Raw genomic sequence first — 20,975 nt, 5'->3', positions numbered from 1 at the left:
GCCACAGGGAGACATTGCACCGTGTGTCTCTTCCCCTTTCCGTTGTGATGGTCACACAACAATCTGCAGCCTGACCTCAAGTGTGACCAACTCACTGAATCTCCGGTCTCAGCAACATGGAAACTCTGGGTCCATCCATTCCCTTAACACAGTCAGTCAGGAGCTGCAACTGGAGCACTTCTGACATGTGAATTTATCAGGGACACTGACTGATTCCCTGACCTCCCATATCCTGTGGTGGAGCATGTCAATGCTATTACTATAATTCCAGCTGCTTCAACAGGGAGAGGAATTCCAAAGAAATTCTCTGACATTTGACTTCCCAGAGTACACCAACTTATCTCCAATTTCTCTGCCCGCATTTCCAGCTGGTCTATGTTCTGCTGAATCCTTTGGCAACTTTCCTCACTATAAGCAATTGCACCAGTTAGTGTGTCTCTGTAGAACTACAAATCAGCCCTCCTTCATTTTGGTCCAGATCATTTCACAAAGAGCAGAGTCCCAGCACTGATCCTTGTAGGGCACCACTGTTCACAAATCTCCATTCAGCATCGCATCCCTCAACCTTTTGTGTTCTCTGGCCAAGCTACATTTAGAATGTATTATACCAAATTTGTATTCAGCCCACGTGGCTCTATGCTCCGGATCAGCCCACCATGGGGACTTTGCCAAAGTCCTTGTGTCCTATACCCACTACCCGGCTCTCATCAGTGGAATTTGTCATTTAAAACATTCGACCAAATTTGCAAGACTTCAGAAGTGATATTGGGTACTCTGAAAGTGTTTAAGCTTTCTCAGGTACAAGTTGATCCTAGTGTTAAAAATCTTTGCCAAAAATATCCCTACCACTAATGTGTTGGCGAGTGGCCTAGTGTATAAGGCATCAGGTCTAGTGATCCGAAGGTCACTGGTTCGAGCCTCAGCTGAGGCAGCACGTTGTGTCCTTGAGCAAAGCACTTAACAAGACATTGCTCTGCGACGACACCGGTACCAAGCTGCTTGGGTCCTAGTGCCCTTCCCTTGGAACATCGATGGTGTGGAGAGGGGAAGGCTTGCAGCTTGGGCAACTGCCGGTCTCCCATACAACCCTGTCCAGGCCTGTGTCCTGGAAAAACCTTCCAAGGCGCAAATCAATGGTCTCACAAGACTAACAGATGCTTATAAATGCAAGATTCAGCAGGGTATAGTTTCCTGTCTTGTCCCTATTGCAGTTCTTAAAAAGGGAATAATATTTGACATTTCATACTCTTCTGTATCCTGGCCTGTAATTAAAAAAACATCAGTTTTGAGTCTTGTTAAATTTTTGTCCTTATTTTATCCCTCAACCATCAGGATTTTGAACCAAAATTCAAATTAGGTTTATTATCAAAGTATGTATACATTCTACAACTTTGAAATTTGTTTCAGAGAGGCTGCCATAAAACAAAGAAAGCCAAAATCTCGTCAAGACTTTCAAACATTGTGGGGATCTTTTCTGAATTATTTTCAAAACCTTCAATTCGTTGTTTAAACTCAGATGTTGGCTATTATTAATTTTTATTATATGAGAAGGTATTTTACCACCTTTATTCCTTAATGAACAGCTTCGGCCCTGGTAGGGGTTAGATTCTTTCTTTTTGTAATAAATTAGTATATTTCAATATAAATATTGATTAACTTACGTGAATATGGGGTAATGAGATTTTTGTTATGGACGGATGTATTTAGTTTTTAAAAAATCCTTTTTGACCTTTTATATACACTTTCTTATACTCTGTATTCTTCTATATAGAAACTAATAAAAATATTGGAAAGAAAAACTTGGGCTTTTAGCTCCCAACTACAAATATTCTTCACATTATACATGACAATCCATAATAGGGCAATAAGATTATCCACCTTATTTCTTATACTCTGTGCATTGAGAAAAAAAAAACACTGAGAACTGCATTTGCTACCCTTACTGAGTCTGCATCCCTCATGCACTGATACTCACCCTGCTGGCTGCAGTTATCATCTGTCTGCCCTTCCTGACAGTGTGGCTGCATGCTACCTTTGCAGTTTTACCATCTGTCCCTGCCTGAGTCATTTCACTCCAGATCCCACGCCCCTACCAAATTAGTTTAAACCCTCCCCAGCTGCTGTAACAAACCAGCAGTATGCCCACAAGAAAAATAATCTCAGGTTTTCTTATGGTGACAGAAATGATTTTGATATTACATTTACTTTCAGCTTTGAACGTTGTAGTAGAGAGCCTGGTGTTTTACTGGTCTGTGTCCTCACTGGCCGGTGCTGTGCTCTGGCAGCTCAGTGTGCTTGGAATAGAGTGTCAGTGTTTTTACAGAAGTGTGTCCTTATTACATAATTGATCTTGTCCACCCTGGAGCTTGCAAAATTCACTGAAGACCAGAATGATTTTTTCAGACTGTTATTAATCACAGGATCCTTCTCGGATTATCTAGACTCTGACCCATCAAGTTTATATCAACTCCTGCTACAACATTTCCACAGTCCCATTCCCCACTCTGTCCCCACAGCTGTGCAGGTCATTTCCCCTGAAGGACCTGTCTAATTCCTCTTTGAATACGTTGTTCCCGCCACCACTCTGGTGAGACCCATATTTCCCAAGGTGAAGTCAAGAATGTCTCCCTCCCTGGTGGACCACACACTGTTTCAGGAAACCTTCCTGAACACACATAATGCCACATCCAAGTCTCAGGTGGTAAGGGAGTCCCAGTCACCCTGGGGAGATTATTCACTCACCAAAACTACTCTGTTGTTTTGACATCATCCCATAACCTGCTGACATATCTGATCCTCTCTCTCACCGGCTATTGAGAGGCCGACAGTTTCATCCCATCACAGTGATTGCACCTTTCTCATTCCTGAGTTCCACCCACATTGTCTCACTGGATGACCTTGAATTTGTGACATTCTGCCTGGTCAGCAGTACAGCTCCCCAGCCTCATTCACCTCCCTCTGGACTGTCTGAATCTGAATCCTGGAATGTTTCGCTACCAGTCCTGCCCTTCTCTGTAATGGCTGAATCACTGTGCCATGTACTAATCCAGGCTCTAAGTACGTCTGCATTAACTGTTCCACACTCGGCACTGATACAAACACACTTCAGCCCCTCGGTGCCACTGTGCTCTTTAACTATGCAGTGGTGTACTGGGCAAATGGCATCAACACGGTGATGCCATCTGAGAATAAACTGATTAGAAAGTCTGGCTCTGTTATAGGAGTCAAACTGGACACACTGGAGGCCGTGGTTGAACAAAGGATCCTACGGAAAATCCTGACAATTCTGGACAATGTTTCTCACCCTCTGCATGCCTCCTTGGCTGAACAGAGGAGCATCTTCAGTAACAGACTGAGACAACTGTGCTGCTCGGAGGAGCGCTGTATGAAGTCATCCTTACACTGGGCCATTAGGCTCTGTAATGAGTCAACCTGTAGCCGGGGAGGTGATGACACCCCCTTCCCTGTCATGCTAGACTTACTTTTTATTCTTTCTCTTATTTCTAATATTTGTTTATCTGTGCACCTGTAGTGATACTGAGACAGTGCAATTTCCCATTTGGACTTACTTTCTGTATTGATCCACATCCGTCAATGCCACTACTGACCTTTCACTCTTCCCATCAGCTGTCCTGAAAGAGCCCAATGATCCATGTAACTAAAACCCTCCGTCCTGCACCAGCTTGTTAGCCACTACCTTCTGGGGGAAATGTGAAATGATAGGAGAAGACCGGAGGGGGTGGGATGAAGCTAGGAGCTGGAAAGGTGATTGGCGAATATGATACAGAGCTGGAGAAGGGAAAGGATCCTGGGACAGGAGGCTTCGGGAGAAAGAAAGGGCGGGGTGGTAAGCACCAGAGGGAGATGGAAAAAGGCAAACAACTAAGTATGTCAGAGATGGGGTAAGAAGGGGAGGAGGGGCATTAATTGAAGTTAGAGAAGTCAATGTTCATACCATCAGGTTGGAGGCTACCCAGTCGGTATATAAGGTGTTGTTCCTCCAACCTGAGTGTGGCTTCATCTTCACAGCAGAGGAGGCCATGGATAGACATATCAGAGTGGGAATGGGACGTAGAATTAAAATGTGTGGCCACTGGGAGATCCTGGTTTCTCTGATGGAACAAGCATAGGTGTTCAGCGAAACGTTCTCCCAGTCTGTGTCGGGTCTCACCAATATAGAAAAGGCCACACTGGGAGCACCGGACGCAGTATACCACACCAGCCGACTCACAGGTGAAGTGTTGCCTCACCTGGAAGGACTGTCTGGGGCCCCGAACGGTGGTGAGGGAGGAAGTGTAAGGGCAGGTGTAGCACTGGTTCCGCTTACAAGGATAAGTGACAGGAGGGAGATCAGTGGGAAGGGATGGGGGGACTAGTGGACAAGGGAGTCACATAGGGAGCAATCCCTGCAGAAAGCAAAAAGAGGGGGGTAGGGAAAGATGTGCTTGGTAGTGGGATCACTTTGGAGGTGGCGGAAGTTACGGAGAATTATACATTGGAGTTGGAGGCTGATGGGGTGGTAGGTGAGGGCAAGGGGAACCCTATCCCGAGTGGGGTGACGGGTAGATGGGGTGGGGGAGATGTGTGGAAAATGTGAGAGATGCTTTGGAGAGCAGAGTTGATGGTGGAAGAAGGGAAGCCCCTTTGTTTAAAACAGGAAGACATCTTTTTCCTGGAATGAAAAGCCTCATCTGAGAGCTGATGTGGCAGAGACGGAGGAATTGTGAGAAGGGGATAGCATTTTTGCAAGAGACAGAGTGGGAAGAGGAATAGTACGGTTCCTGTGAGAGTCTGTTGGCTTATAATAGATATCAGTAGATAAGCCGTCTCCAGAGATGGAGACAGAAAGATCAAGAAAGAGGAGGGAGGTGTCGGAAATGGACCAGGTAAATTTGAGGGCAGGGTGAAAGTTGGAAACAAAGTTAATGAAGTCAACGAGCTCAGCATGCATGCAGGAGGCCGCGCCAATGCAGTCGTCGATGTTGCGAAGGAAAAGAGGGGGATGGATACCCGTATACACTTGGAACATGGACTGTTCCACAAAGCCAACAAAAAGGCAGGCATAACTGGGACCCATACGGGTGCCCATGGCTATACCCTTGCTTTGGAAGAAGTGGGAGGAGCCAAAGGAGAAATTATTCAGAGTAACAACTAATTCCGCTAGATGGAGGAGAGTGGTGGTAAAGGGGTATTGGTTAGGTCTGAAATCCAAAAAGAAGGAAGGAGCTTCGAGACCGTCTGGGTGGGGGATGGAGGTATATAGGGACTGGACGTCCACTGTGAAAATAAGGCAGTGGGGGCCAGGGAACTTAAAATCACTGAAAAAATTCAAAGCATGAGAAGTGTCACAAACATAGGTGGAAAGAGATTGAACAAGGGGGGAATAAGACAGTGTCAAGGTATGCAGAAATGTGTTCACTGGGACAGGAGCAAGCTGAGACAATAGGTCTACCTGGACAGGCAGGTTTGTGGATCTTGGGTAGGAGGTAGAAATGGGAAGTGCGGGGTGTGGGAACTATGAGGTTCGTGGCAGTGAATGGGAGATCCCCAGAGCTGCTAAGGTTGGTGATAGTATAGGAGACAATGGCCTGGTGATCCTTAGTGGGGTCTTGATCAAGGGGTAAATAAGAGGAGGTATCAGAGAGTTGTCAATGTGCCTCGGCCAGGTAGAGGTCAGTACACCAGACAACAACAGCTCCCCCCTTATCAGCAGGTTTTATAGTGAGGTTGGGATTGGTGTGGAGGGAGCAGAGAGCAGAGCGTTCGGAAGGAGTGAGGTTAGAATTGGAACAGTGAAGTCGAGACGGTTGATGTCCCGTCGGCAATTGGCAATAAAGAGATCCAGAGTAGGCAGAAGACCAGAGCGGGGTGTCCATGAAGAGGAGGAGGGTTGAAGACGGGAGAAGGGGTTATCGGCGGGGGTAGCAGAGTCCTTGTCGTAGAAGTAAGTTCGGAGACAGAGCCGGCGGAAGAAGAGTTCAGCGTCATGGCGTACACGGAACTCGCTGAGGTGTTGGCGAAGGGGGACAAAGCTGAGGCCGTCACTGAGGACAGACTGCTCTGCCTCAGAGAGTTGAATGTCGGAGGGAATGGTAAATACCCGACACAGATGAGAGATGGGATCAGAGGGGGGAGGTAGCGTCAGAGGAGAGGAGAGGGAAGGTATCACTGTAATGATTGTACGCTCTAGTATCAATTGTTTGGTGAGAGGAAGATGGAGCCTCTGAGGGCCCAGGCGCTGACGATGGGATCTGAGGGAAAGGGGATGGCAGAGTGTGGTGGGGGAAGGGGAGACGGGAGACACAATCGCAGTATGTGAAGACCCGGCCTGAAGTTCAAGGCTGGAGTCGCAGTCGGTGGTTGAAATGACCTGACTTGGTCTAACCAAGCAGAGTTCACCGCCAAGAAGGCCCACCAGCGCCTTTACTTCCCGAGAAAGCTGAAGTAATTTGGCCTGTCCCCTAAACCCTCACTAATTTTTATAGGTGCACCGTAGAAAACTTTCTTCCAGGGTGCATCACAACCTGGTATGGAAGTTGTCCTGTCCAAGACGGAAGAAGCTGCAGAAGATTGTGAACATAGCCCAGCACATCACACAAACCAATCTTCCATCCTTGGACTCACTTTACACCACACGCTGTCGGAGCAGTGCTGCCAGGATAATCAAGGACAAGACCCACCCAGCCAACATACTTTTTGTCCCTCTTTCCTCTGGGAGAAGGTTCAGGAGAATGATGATTTGTACGGCCGGATTTGGGAACAGCTTCTTTCCAACTGTGATAAGACTGCTGAACAGATCCTGGCCATACCTTCCAAATATCCGGAGCTGACTTGCACTACTGTACTTTCCCTTTTCTATTTTCTAATTATGATTTATAATTTAAATTTTTATTATATTTACTTCGATTTGCACTTCAGGGAGCATGAAACACAGAAACAAATATCACTGTGATGATTGTACGCTCTAGTATCAATTGTTTGGTGACAATAAAATATTTGTATTTGTAATTTAAACATTGAAACATAGAAAATACGTGCAGGAGTAGGACATTTGGCCCTTCGAGCCTGCACCGCCATTCAGTAAGATCATGGCTGATCAGCCAACTCAGAACCCTGTACCTGCCTTCTCTCCATACCCCCCTGATCCCTTTAGCCGCAAGGGCCATATCTAACTCCCTCTTAAATACAGCCAATGAACTAGCCTCAACTGTTTCCTGTGGCAGAGAATTCAACAGATTCACCACTCTCTCTGTGAAGCAGTTTCTCCTCATCTCGGTCCTAAAATGCTTCCGCTATATCCTTAAACTGTGACCCCTCTTTCTGGACTTCCCCAACATTGGGAACAATCTTCCTGCATCTAGCCTGTCCAATTCCTTTAGAATTTTATACGTTTCAATAAGATTCCTCCTCAAAATGATCTAAATTCCAGTGAGTATAAGCCGAGTCGATCCAGTCTTTCTTCATATGAAAGTCCTGCCATCCCAGGAATAAATCTGGAGAACCTTCTCTGTACTCTCTCTATGGCAAGAATGTCCTTCCTCAGATTAGGGGACCAAAACTGCACACAGTAATCCAGGTGTGGTTTCACCAAGGCCTTGTACAACTGCAGTAGAACCTCCCTGCTCCTGTAGTCTAATCCTCTTGCTATGAATGCTAACATACCATTCATCTTTTTCACCACCTGTTGTACTTGCATGCCCACCTTCAATGACTGGTGTACAATGACACCCAGGTCTCGTTGCATCTCCCCATTTCCTAATCGGCCACTGTTCAGATAATGATCTGTTTTCCTGTTCTTGCCACCAAAGTGGATAGCCTTGCAGTTATCCACATTAAAATGCATCTGCCATGAATTTGCCCGCTCACCTAACCTACCCAAGTCACCCTGCATCCCCTTAGCATCCTCCTCACAGCTAACACCGCCACCCAGCTTCATGTCATCCACAAACTTGGATATGTTGCATTTAATTCCCTCGTCTAAATCATTAATATATATTGTAAACAACTGGGATCCCAGCGCTGAGCCTTGCGGTACCCCACTAGTCACTGCCTGCCATTCTGAAAAGGTCCCGTTTATTCCCACTCTTTGCTTCCTGTCTACCAACCAATTCTCTATTCTCATCAATACCATACACCCTATACCGTATGCTTTAACTTTGCACACTAATCTCCTGTGTTGGACCTTATCAAAAGCCTTTTGAAAATCCAAATATACCACATCCACTGGTTCTCCCCTATCCACTCTACAGTTACATCCTCAAAAAATTCTATAAGATTCGTCAGACATGAATGTCCTTTCACAAATCCATGCTGGCTTTGTCCGATGATTTCACCTCTTTCCAAATGTGCTGTTATCACATCTTTGAGAGCTGACTCTAGCATTTTCCCCACCACCGATGTCAGGCTAACTGGTCTATAATTCCCCGGTTTTTCTCTCCTTCCTTTTTTTTAATAAAAGGGGATATATTAGCCACCCGCCAATCCTCAGGAACTAATATAGAATCTAAAGAGTTTTGAAAAATTATCACTAGTGCATCCAATATTTCTTGGGCTACTTCCTTAAGCACTCTGGGATGCAGACCAACTGGCCCTGGGGATTTATCTGCCTTTAATCCCTTCAATTTACCTAACACCACTTCCCTACTGACATGTATTTCCCTCAGTTCCTCGATCTCACTAGACCCTCGGTCCCTTAATATTTCTGAAAGATTGTTTATATCCTCCTTAGTGAAGACAGAACCAAAGTAGTTATTTAGTCTGCCATGTCTTTGTTCCCTGTGATCAATTCACCTGTTTCTGACCGTAAAGGACCTACATTTGTATTGACCAATCTTTTTCTTTTCACGTATCCATAAAAGCTATTACAGTCAGTTTTTATGTTTTCTGCCAGCTTTCTCTCATAATCTTTTTTCCCTTTCCTAATTAAGCCCTTTGTCCTCTTCTGCTGGTCTCTGAATTTCTCCCAGTCCTCAGGTGAGCCGCTTTTTCTGGCTAATTTACGTGTTTCTTCTTTGGACTTGATACTATCCTTAATTTCCCTTGTCCGCCACGGGTGCTCTACCTTCCCTGGTTTATTCTTTTGCCAAACTGGGATGAACAATTGTCGTAGTTCATCCATGCGGTTTCTAAATGCTTGCCATTGCATATCCATCCTTTAAGTATCATTTGCCAGTTCATCTTACCTGATTCACGTCTCATAACTTCAAAGGTACCCTTCTTTAAGTTCAGAACCTTTGTTTCTGAATTAACTATGTCACTCTCCATCTTAATGAAGAATTCCACCATATTATGGTCACTCTTACCCAAGGGGCTCGCACAACAAGATTGCTAACTAACCCTTCCTCATTGCACAATGCCCAATCTAGAATTGCCTGCTCTCTTGTTGTTTCCTCGACATTTTGGTTCAGAAAACCATCCCGCATACATTCCAAGAAATCCTTTTCCTCAGCAATCTTACCAATTTGGTTCACCCAATCTATATGTAGATGGAAGTCGCCCATTATAACTACTGTTCCTTTATTGCATGCATTTCTAATTTCCTGTTTAATGCCATCCCCAATCTCACTACTGCTGCTATGTGGTCTGTACACAACTCCCACCAGCGTTTTCTGCCCCTTAGTGTTATGCAGTTCCGCCCATATCGATTCAACATCCTCCAGGCTAATGTCCTTCCTTTCTATTGCGTTAGTCTCCTCTCTAACCAGCAATGCCACCCCACCTCCTTTTCTTTCCTGTCCATCCCTCCTGGATGTTGAGCTCCCTGGAGCCATGTCTCTGTGATCCCAACTATATCATATTCCTTAATAGCTATCTGCACATTCAATTCATCCACCTTGTTACCAATGCTCCTCGCATTGACACACAAAGCCTTCACCTCTGCACGTGGTGTGTGAGAGAGTTTATTTCGCTGGAGCGCTTTGTGTCGGATAGACCGTTGGAAATTGGCGGGTGTGGTAAAGTGAAGGCGGAGCTGGACGATGAGAGGCCGCTCTCGGCTCTGTCCGTCACTCTGACTCTGTCTCCTCCCCTCCCCGCCTCTGTCTCTCTGCGCGTTTCTCGGGCAGGTCGGGGCGCTGTGTATAAAAGGAGACATCAGCAGTTGGTTTGTCACTGAGCAGCGACCTGAGTGAAACAGTATCATGTCTGGCAGAGGGAAAGGAGGCAAAGGACTGGGCAAAGGCGGAGCCAAGCGGCACCGTAAAGTGCTCCGTGATAACATCCAGGGCATCACCAAACCGGCCATCCGGCGTCTGGCTCGCCGTGGCGGCGTCAAGCGGATCTCGGGTCTGATCTACGAGGAGACCCGCGGGGTGCTGAAGGTTTTCTTGGAGAATGTGATCCGGGATGCGGTCACCTACACTGAACACGCCAAGCGCAAGACGGTCACTGCCATGGATGTGGTGTACGCTCTGAAACGCCAGGGCCGCACTCTCTATGGCTTCGGCGGCTGAAAAACTCCCACTTCCTCCCGAGCACAACACAAAGGCTCTTCTAAGAGCCACCCACCGCCTCACAGAGAGAGCCGTGTCCACAACCTTTTAATTATTTTTTGTAGATATATTAATCTGGTTCCATTTGAAATAGATTATTCATTCCGCTTGAAATATATATAGCTGCGATTGTGCCTTCCCAGGCGCTGATTACCTTGAATGCTGGATGCATTTATATCGATCTTAATCATTCTGTCCATCTCGGACAGAAATCTGTTCACTCATTTAGAGAGTCGATTCCGTAATCATGCATTCAAATCTTAACTGAGGGAATTAGATATTAAATGAAACTGAAAATACATGATCCGTGATAGAATTGATTGTAAATAAGAAGTTATCAGGCTGTGTGCTCTGAAATTGGCGGGCGGTTCGAAATTAATCGGGCGCCAATCACAGTGCATTCCGATTGGACGAAGTCCGACAGCCAGTTAACAATTTCCCATTCTGTCTCAAATTGTTATTCGCAGCCAACCAGCATGAAATCAATCAACCAATCGCAGCAAGGAGATCCTTTAACAGACAGTTGGTGCACAGCCAATCATAAGCGGTGGGCCGGCCCTTCCCAGCGGTATAAAAGCCTGTGCTGGAGCCCGTTTCGTCTATCTTGTTCCTGTGTTTCAGCCCGTGTTTTCACTCTCGAAGCAGAATGGCCCGCACCAAGCAGACAGCGCGCAAATCGACTGGCGGAAAAGCTCCTCGCAAACAGTTGGCGACCAAAGCGGCGCGGAAGAGCGCTCCTGCCACCGGCGGAGTGAAGAAGCCTCATCGCTACCGGCCCGGCACCGTGGCTCTGAGGGAGATCCGGCGCTACCAGAAATCCACCGAGCTGCTCATCCGCAAACTTCCCTTCCAGCGCCTGGTCCGGGAGATCGCTCAGGACTTCAAAACCGATCTGCGTTTCCAGAGCTCGGCCGTCATGGCCCTGCAGGAGGCAAGTGAGGCTTACCTGGTCGGGCTCTTTGAGGACACTAACCTGTGCGCCATCCACGCCAAGCGAGTCACAATTATGCCCAAGGACATCCAGTTGGCCCGCCGCATCCGCGGGGAGCGCGCCTAAGCCCAGCCTACACACCGAACACCACAAAAGGCTCTTTTAAGAGCCACTATCACGGCAAAGGAAAGGGCTGTAGCTTGCTCATCATTATTGTAGTTGCGATCTGCCCTGCCGATCGATTTTGCGCTAATTGACCACGAGCATCAGTTCTGTGCAGACAGGGTAATTCGGCGAGGGATAGGAAGTAATAGACAATGGACAGCAGGTGCAGGATTAGGCCATTCGGCCCTTCTAGCCAGCATCGCCATTCACTGTGATCATGGCTGATCATACGCAATCAGTACCCGGTTCCTGCCCTCTCCCCATATCCCTTGACCCCGCTATCTATAAGAGCTCTAACTAACACTCTTGAATGCATCCAGAGATTAACGCGCTTCCCTCGCTGTCAGGGTCTCATCTGGCCCTTCACTTCTCTCACAAACCTGCCGTGTACAGCTGCTGCGGCTGTTACCGTTTTGTTTGCTTTGGACATGGGGATACGTTCGTGCCCGCTGTGCTTGGAGTGGAGCATGCCGACGCGAGGGGTAGAGTGGGAGATTTGGGGGGGGGGGCGGTGACTACCAGGAACTCGTGATTTTTTAAAATAAGATTTCACTCTCTTGTACATTTTTGATATTGGTGTTTTGTGTAAATTAATAATGTAGTTTTGTAGCTGGGACCTGCATGAAACCACCGGGCAGTTTATCATATATCCTCCCGCTGCAGCCCGTCCCAGAGACGGATCCCTCTCTCAACACGCCCCCTCCCCTCTCGCGTAGGTTTCAGCAGTTCCCAATCAACTCAGCTGAATCTGAGCTGTTGTCAATGTCTGTCACTCTCTCCCAGATCGGAAAAGGAATTGGGCCTGAAACTGTCCACATCCCTTATCTCTCAATCTCAGCTCGGGCATTTCAGACACCGCACCAAATGTCAGAGGTACCGGCAATCTCGGGTTCCATTGAGAAGTTCTCAATCGGATCCGGCGCGGGAATCACAATGCTCCGAATCAGCTCTTTTCTGAGATGTGGGTGGCTCTGAGAAGAGCCGTTGGGTTCAGATACACACAAATGGTGGATTCTCAATTCACTTTTTGACTGCTGTCTTCTTGGGTTTCGCGGATTTCGACTTCGGCTTCTTGGCCGCCTTCGTCTTCGGGGCTGCGGCTTTCTTGAGGCTCTTGGGCTTTGGCGCCGATTTCTTAGCCGCTGGTTTCTTACCTGCCGCTTTCTTAGCCGCTGGTTTCTTTGCTGCCGCTTTCTTAGCCGCTGGTTTCTTACCTCCCGCTTTTTTAGCCGCCGGTTTCTTGGCGCCAAGCTTCTTGCTGGAAGATTTCTTTGCCGCTGGCTTGTTCGCTTTCTTCACCACCTTCACGGCAGTTTTCCCTTTACCGGATTTAAAGGATCCCGAAATACCCGAGCCCTTGGCCTGAACCAAGGAGCCGCTTTCCACTTTCCTCTTGATGCTCATCTTGATCTGGGGGCGACGTTTCGCCACATCGACACCGCTGTCGGCCAGAGCCTTCATGATGGCCGCACCGGACATACCCTTCCTATCGTGACAACCCGCCACGATCTTATCGATCTGTTCGCCCAGCGAGGGACCGGTTGGTTTGCTCCGGGCAGCCGCCTTCTTCTTGGGAGTCTTCTTTGCGGCGGCGGGTGCGGCTGGAGGAGCCGTTTCGGCGGGTGCTGTCTCAGTCATGTCGGCGAATCTGGTAAATCCTTCTCACAATCAGAACTGAATGAGAAATGAAGCGAAAGGCGGCGGCACAGAGCAATTTAAAGGCAGCGAGCGGACGGGGCGGAGACATCCTGCTGTCAGCTCCCGGCGGCTTCATTTTTCTGTGTTTCTCTCTCTTCAAAAACTCGCTGATTCCAATTCAAATCTGACGCTGCGGAGACTCGGACTAGTCCCTGTCCGTTCCTGCGGCCGGAATGTTCGCTGGAAAGAAAGATTTATCGGGATTAAAGGCAGCGCTTTCTATTTTAACCCGTTTCATTACTGCATTGCCCGCGTTCTCTCTCCGGATCGTTGACCTGTGCTCTGTTTTATGGCTGAAATATTTAATCGAATTAAAACTTTGTGGTTAATTCCCTCTTCGGGAATGATCTGGGGAGTGGGGCGCTTCCGAACCAGAAAAATCTTTTCATTTTCTACAGGAGGCGCTGAGAAATCCTACGATGTGTTAGGACTCACAAACACAGTGACACTGGTCTAAGCCGCCCGCTCCTTTAACTCACTCTCTCTGACACAATACACTCTCAATGCTGACGGAAATCAGCAAGTCAGGCAGCATCAATGGTGGGAATAAACAACCGACTTTTCGGGCTGAGACCCTTCCTCAGGACTCTGGTGGGAGATGCTGCCTGACTTGCTGGGTTCCTCCAGCATTTTGTCCGCGTTGTTCGCGATTCCCAGAACCTCTTGGCGTTATGCTGACCCAATGTTCACATCTGCAACTTCATCGCATTGTACTGCCGTCAAAATAAAATGACAGATTCCTTGTCATATAACACGGTGATAAATGATTCTGGTTCCAAGGAATAAAGGACAACGGACATTGTCTGACCAACCTCTCTGTGTAACCGAGAACCTCAGGTCCGGGAAACATCCTTGGAAATCTTTTCTACACTCTCCTCAGTTTAACAACCTTTCCTATAACGGTGACAAGAGCTGTACACAATACAAGTGTGGCCTCCAGTCACTTACACAACTGGAACATAATATCGCAACTGATATACTCAGTCCCCTGACTAATGAAGATCAGCATGTTAAACCCCGTTCTTCATCACCCTGTCTACCAGTGACACCACTTTCAATGAACTGTGTGTGAGAGATTTACCCCTAAATCTCTTTGGCCCATTACACTCCCTAATGACCGACCATTCACAGTGTAAGTTCTACACTGGTTTGACTTTGTGTGCAGTTTTGGTCAACAAATTTGAGGAAGGACATTCTTGCTATTGAGGGAGTGAAGCGTGGGTTCACAAGGTTAATTCCTGGAATGGCGGGACTGTCATATGTTGAAAGATTGGAGCGACTGGGCTTGTATACACAGGAATTTAGAAGGATGAGAGGGGATCTGATTGAAACATATAAGATTATTAAGAGATTGGACGCACTGAAGGCAGGAAGCATGTTCCCGCTGATGGGTGAGTCCAGAACTAAAGGCCACAGTTTAAGAATAAGTGGTATGCCATTTAGAACAGAGATGGGGAAAAACTTTTTCACCCAGAGAGTGCTGGATAGATGGAATTCTCTGCCCCAGAAGGCAGCGGAGGCCAAGTCTCTGGATGCTTTCAAGAGAAATTTCTGCTAATAATTCAAATCCTCCAGTGTCAGTAACACCCTAATCAAACTTCCTTCCACACTTTCCAGCTTCATGACATCCTTCCTGTAGCTGGGTGACTAGAACTGTGCACAATACAGTGCAATCTCACTTTGATGATGACATCCCAAATCCTGTAACTCAGTTCCCTGACCAATGAAGACAAATAGGCCAAACATCATCTTCACCATCCTGACTACCTGTGTTGTCACTTTCAGTGAATGATATTCCTGTATTCCATGGATGCTGTCTCTGCAATACTCTCCAAGGAACAAGAATTTTCTGTGCTGCTCCTTCCCTGGTTGGACTTCTCAAAATGCAGGAGCTCACCCTTGTCCACATCAACATTCATCTGTCATTCTTTGGCTGACTTCCCCAGGTCATCTCAATCACGTTGTACTCTTGATCCCATTGTATTCTCAAAGAATCTTCACTGTCTACTTTACCACCAACATTGCTGTCATCTGCAAATTCACTAATCACGTTCACAACAATGTCAGAGAAAGTGTTCACATCAATGACAAATGACAGTACCAGAACCGATCCCTGTGAACGTCACTGGTCAGAGGCCTCCAACCTGAATGACAAGCTGCCACGACCACCCTCTCTCTCCTTCCACCAAGACAATTTTGTGATTCTGATATCAGGCAGAATATTGTCTGGTATCCTTTCTGCTCCAAATGTGTAATACAGAAGAAATAAAGAATAAAGAAAATCATATCTTCCTACAGCCCACACCTCTCAGAAGTGCCGAAGCCTCAACTCCCCACTTCAATTCTGGCCCACGCATACAATGACCACTCTGTTAAAATCTAACTTCTTTTTATTGGATCTTGGTAAGTGCCTAACTATGCGCAATCAAATGTCTTCCAGGGAACGATGAGATGCAAAATGTGCCAAATCCCCATGTTCACTTCATTTAAACTGCCTCTGCCTTTGCGTAATCATGTGACTGTGGCACACAAAATTGTGAAATGCAGGAAACCAAAGTACATGCCTGCACTGTTCCACAAGGCCACAAACGATAAAACAAATAAAACACTGTATAACAAACACTCGAATCCCTAACTGAGAGGAGTGGAGATGCTGGATGACCATAAAGATTTAAAGAGAAGCAAGATAAATGTTTATAAAATCAGGGGAGTGGGATCGACATACAAGAGGAGTCTGATGGCAGATCAGCCTTTACATGAAATTGTGGGTGAGGGACTAAGAGAGAACACACTGGAGGCTTCATCCAGTGAGACGGTGTGGATAGAGCTCAGGATAAGGGAGGTGCATTCACTGATGGAGTTGTGCTACAGGCCTCCCAAATGCCAGCAGGAGGTAAAGAAACTGAAATGTAGCAGGGAATGAAAAATGTAAAAGCAACAGGGACCTTGTAGTGGGTGACTAATTTCCCCAATGTTGACTGGGACTCCCTTAGACTCAGGGGCTTAGATATCACTGCATTTGTTAGAAGAGTACTGGGATGTTTGATGATCTGGGCCTGTACTCACTGGAATCTAGAAGAATGAGGGAGAATTTTAAAGAAAGACATTGAATATTGAAAGGCCTAGATAGCGCTGATATGAGAGGATGTTTCCAATAATGGAAGAATCTAGAACCAGACCACACCCTCAATACAAAGATGCCCCTCTAGAATAGAGATGAGTAAATTCTTTAGTCAGAAGGTGATCAATCAATGGGTTTCTTTGGCATGAAGACGGTCAGTAGAGTCTCTTTCGCAAAATGTTCATTTATATTCAGAGGCATGGGTGGACGAGTTTTTTTCAGTAAATACGATCGGTTCCACAGGGTAAACGTACCTTTGTAGACAGTCAGAGACCTGGATAGTTGTGCCGCGGAGAGCATTCTGACAGGCGACATCTGTCTGGTGTGGAGGGGCTGCGGCACAGCACTGAAAGAAGCTGCTGATAGTACCCAGGACATCTTCAGGGAGCGGTGCTCATAAAGGCAGCGTCCATTATTAAACACTTCCAACACCCAGGCCATGCCCTTTTCTCACCGTTACCGTCAGGTAGGAGATACAGAAGCCTGAAGGCACACTCAGCGATTCAGGAACAGCTTCTTCCCCTCTGCCATCCGATTCCTAAATGGACATTTAAGCTTTGGATAATACCTCACTTTTCCAATATACAGTTTCTCTGTTTTTGCACATTTTTCAAATAATCTATTCAATATACGTAACTGATTTACTTTATTATGTTTTATTTTATTTATTATTATTTTTTCTCTCTCTGCTAGCTTATGTATTGCATGGAACTGCTGCTGCTTAGTTCAGTAATTTCGTCACATGCCGGTGATAATAAACTCGATTCTGAAATGTAAAACGCAAATGTTATTTTTCTGTGAGGCGATGGGAATCGCTCATGAAGCAACGAACAGGCGATGTTCCCGCCTTCTGCACACCGGAACGGTCCGGGATCAACCCGCAATGTGGAACCCAGACAACGCGGTTCTAGGTGATAAATAGCGGAGTCGTTCAGTGATCGGAGATTAAACTCTCCCTCCCGGGGCTGACTCCGGAAGTTCATTTCAGGACTCTGCGCCTAGTGAACCCGCTGATTCTCTGCAAGGGGAGAGAGCTACATTCGGTTGGCTGAGAGGGGAAAACAAGCCGGGACTGAAACGAACCGGTTTCTGTGCAGATTTATATAGGTTTCTTTCGCGGAAGAAACATGTCGAGGCACTGACAGATGCAGGATATCAAACAGACGGAAAGCACCCGCCGCTCAGCCCTTCCACAGACATTGTGAGTGGCTCTGAAAAGAGCCTTTGGGTAAATAGATTCAGCTTACGTCGCTTCACTTACTGGCAGCGCCAGTTTTCTTGGGCAACAGGACGGCCTGGATATTGGGTAACACACCGCCCTGAGCGATAGTCACCCCTCCCAGCAGCTTGTTCAGCTCCTCGTCGTTGCGGACGGCCAGCTGCAGGTGCCGGGGGATGATGCGGGTCTTCTTATTGTCCCGGGCCGCGTTGCCGGCCAATTCGAGGATTTCGGCCGTCAGTTACTCGAGCACAGCAGCCAGATAGACCGGGGCTCCGGCACCCACCCGCTCAGCATAGTTACCCTTTCTTAGGAGTCTGTGAACCCGGCCGACCGGGAACTGCAGTCCAGCCCGAGACGAGCGAGATTTGGCCTTGGACAGAGCTTAGCCAGCGCCGCCTTTTCCACGTCCAGACATTTTTACTGTCACAGTTCGACTGCAACGAAAATGAAGGAATGTTCACCCCGCCCCAACTCGCCCTTTTTATACCCTGTTTGAGAATGCAAATTAATGTTTGTGATTTGTGTGATCCTGCTTATTCTCATTGGTGAAGAGAAATGCCCCAATCGAAGAACTGCCTTAATCACCAATCAGCAGTCCGTAAAGGTAAAAGCGCGGAAAATAACCGTCTCCTCCCCAAAATGCACTGAAATCTTGAAAAAAGCCCGCCAAAAAATAAACCTATAGTTCAAATGTATTTTCAAATTAAATAATTGCAGATCTGTTTTATGATTGGGTCTTCGCATTTCCCTCTGTTACTGAAACCGGGCACATTTGATTTCAGAGTAGTTGATATTGGAGTGTCTAGGAACTCAATTCTCTAATTTCTTTCAACCCGTAACGGAACCGAATAAAACTGCCGCTCAGCTTCGGCCCGCGGTCGGTCACTGTGTGAACGTTATCAGGTTATGGAAAACGGCTCTTCTCAAACTTTGACCAGCGTCTAGTCTGCAATTTTATAAAGTTATTATATGAAAGAGCCATCACGAGGAAATCTGCAGATGCTGGAATTTCAAACACACACAAAATGCTGGTGGAACCCAGCAGGCCAGGCAGCATCTATAAGCAGAAGCACTATCGACGCTTCTCCATATGAAAGAGTCATGGGGTCTTTCAGGCTCGAGTTGAAATGAGATTCAGGAGTTACCCAACTGGAACCAATAAACTCCTGAAGCCACAAATAAAACAACAACGGCAGCAATCCTCTGCTTGGCATGGATACCGAGTGGGCGGAGCGATGGGGAAGGGGGGGGGGTGGTGGTAACAATGTCTTCGCAGTTCAGTAGGATGTTGTTCCAACCGCGATTTCGCTCTTGTAAAAAGTCACCAGACATTAGGTATGTGTAATTTATTACAGAAAAGCCAGTACAACTCTTTCATTGAAATTGTGAGTGACTCTTAAAAGAGCCGTTGTGTTTTCGATCATCTCACTGGACAGCTTCACTTGGAGCTGGTGTACTTGGTCACCGCCTTTGTCCCTTCGGACACGGCGTGCTTGGCCAGCTCCCCGGGCAGCAGCAGGCGCACGGCGGTCTGGATCTCCCGGGAAGTGATGGTTGACCGCTTGTTGTAATGGGCCAGGCGGGAAGCCTCACCCGCGATGCGCTCGAAAATATCGTTCACGAATGAATTCATGATGCTCATGGCCTTGGAGGAGATGCCGGTGTCGGGGTGAACCTGCTTCATCACTTTGTAGATGTAGATGGAGTAACTCTCCTTCCTCAGCCTCTTACGTTTCTTACCTCCCTTACCCGCAGTTTTGGGCAAAGCTTTCCTGCCGCCCTTCTTCGGAGCGGAGTTCCCTGGCTCAAGCATCTCCTCTGACCGTTTCAGACCCAGAAATAAGCGGAATCGGCCGGGAGCACGTTAAATAGGCAGCACCCAGATCAGTATGCTAATATGCGATGGGAATGCTTTGGATTCCCAATGGCTATTCGAAGAGAAGATACATGCAGTCAATTCATTTCATTGAATAGCTGTAGAACACGTTCAACCAATCAGAACTCACTCTCCGCGGCCCATTGTCGTTTTGGCTAATCTGTCAGTCTCTGGTACAGTGTGAGAGTGTGGGGTTCATTCTGTATGTGTCAGTCTCTGGTACAGTGTGAGAGTGTGGGGTTCATTCTGTCCCTGTCAGTCTCTGGTACAGTGTGAGTGTGTGGGGTTCATTCTGTATGTGTCAGTCTCTGGTACAGTGTGAGAGTGTGGGGTTCATTCTGTCCCTGTCAGTCTCTGGTACAGTGTGAGAGTGTGGGATTCATTCTGTACCTGTCAGTCTCTGGTACAGTGTGAGAGTGTGGGGTTCATTCTGTACCTGTCAGTCTCTGGTACAGCGTGAGAGTGTGGGATTCATTCTGTACCTCTCAGTCTCTTTAATTCACCCATCCCCTTTCAGGATTCACCTCGTTTTCTCTCTCCCCTGCCCCCAACTTTTAAATCTACTTTTCAGCTTTTCCTCTGCAGTCCTGCTGAACGACTTTGGCCTGAAACATTGACTACTTTTTTCCGTATAGATGCTGCCTGGCATGATGTGTTCCTTCAGCATTTTGTGTGTGTTCCTCGGATTTCCAGCATCTACAGATGTTCTCTTGTTTGTGACACAATGTTGTATATTGGTTTCTCAGGGATGGTGTATCCGTCTGACTGATCAGATTAAAATACACACGGGCTGATCAGATCACTGATGACATGAATGTTGGTGCAGTTGTGGTTGGTGAGGAAGGTTATCAAATGGACAGAACTGGATGCAGATCAGTTGGAAACAGGGACGGAGAAATAGGGGACAGATTTTAATCTGGACGTGTGAGGAGTTTTACAAGTCAAATGTTGGAGGAAACTCCATAGTAAATGGCAACACCCTTAGAAGCGCTGATACACTGAGGGACCTGTTGTGTCTGTACATATCATCCTGCAAGTGACATTGAAGGGAAAAAAACTGCTAAGATCAAAGAGGGGGAACAGTGAGAAGATAGTGGGGGGGTGTGTGTCGGGTAATGTAATGGGTGGAAATCTCCATAATTAACGACCACCGACATTGAGTTGCGTTTCTCTTTAAGAAGCTGGACTGATGTTATAATGCAATGACGTGAAGTTTTATTTAAACTGTTTTTACATTTCTGTGTTTGGAGGACAATAAATGAGTTATGATGTTCCTTGAACAGAAAATGCCTCATCTCATTTTATTTGTGAAAACCCACAGTAACGTACTGGGTAACAAATGACCAGTAGCTTTCACACTGCAAGAATACCGCCGTATCAATCTGCAACGAGAAAGCCTGATCACATTCTCTTCAGGTTCAATGCCATTGCTGACTCTGAGTTTACCACCGTCAAATGCCAGCAGGGTCACA

The 20,975-nt window shown here is 46.9% G+C and overlaps 4 protein-coding genes across 4 annotated transcripts in view; 2 read left to right on the top strand and 2 right to left on the bottom strand.

Moving 5' to 3' along the window:
• The window catches only part of LOC132383742 (histone H4-like), a 174,182-nt gene that overhangs the window by 64,601 nt on the left and 88,606 nt on the right, over positions 1 to 20,975 (bottom strand). The gene's annotated exons all lie outside the window — the stretch shown is intronic.
• The window catches only part of LOC132383743 (uncharacterized), a 134,630-nt gene that overhangs the window by 61,229 nt on the left and 52,426 nt on the right, over positions 1 to 20,975 (top strand). Inside the window, exon 2 of the mRNA XM_059954944.1 lies at positions 11,197 to 11,241. Coding sequence (XP_059810927.1) covers positions 11,197 to 11,241 — 45 coding nt within the window. The remainder of the gene's footprint in view (positions 1 to 11,196; positions 11,242 to 20,975) is intronic.
• On the top strand, positions 10,140 to 10,451 carry LOC132383822 (histone H4). Its single transcript, XM_059955029.1, has one exon. The coding sequence runs from the start codon at positions 10,140 to 10,142 to the stop codon at positions 10,449 to 10,451; it is 312 nt and encodes a 103-aa protein (XP_059811012.1).
• LOC132383814 (histone H2B 1/2-like) lies at positions 19,066 to 19,504 on the bottom strand. The gene has a single exon (XM_059955021.1). The coding sequence runs from the start codon at positions 19,438 to 19,440 to the stop codon at positions 19,066 to 19,068; it is 375 nt and encodes a 124-aa protein (XP_059811004.1). The 5' UTR covers positions 19,441 to 19,504.

The sequence above is a fragment of the Hypanus sabinus genome, chromosome 31 (assembly GCF_030144855.1).
Source record: "Hypanus sabinus isolate sHypSab1 chromosome 31, sHypSab1.hap1, whole genome shotgun sequence".
Lineage (NCBI taxonomy): Eukaryota > Metazoa > Chordata > Chondrichthyes > Myliobatiformes > Dasyatidae > Hypanus > Hypanus sabinus.
This window is presented reverse-complemented; position numbering and strand designations above follow the sequence as displayed.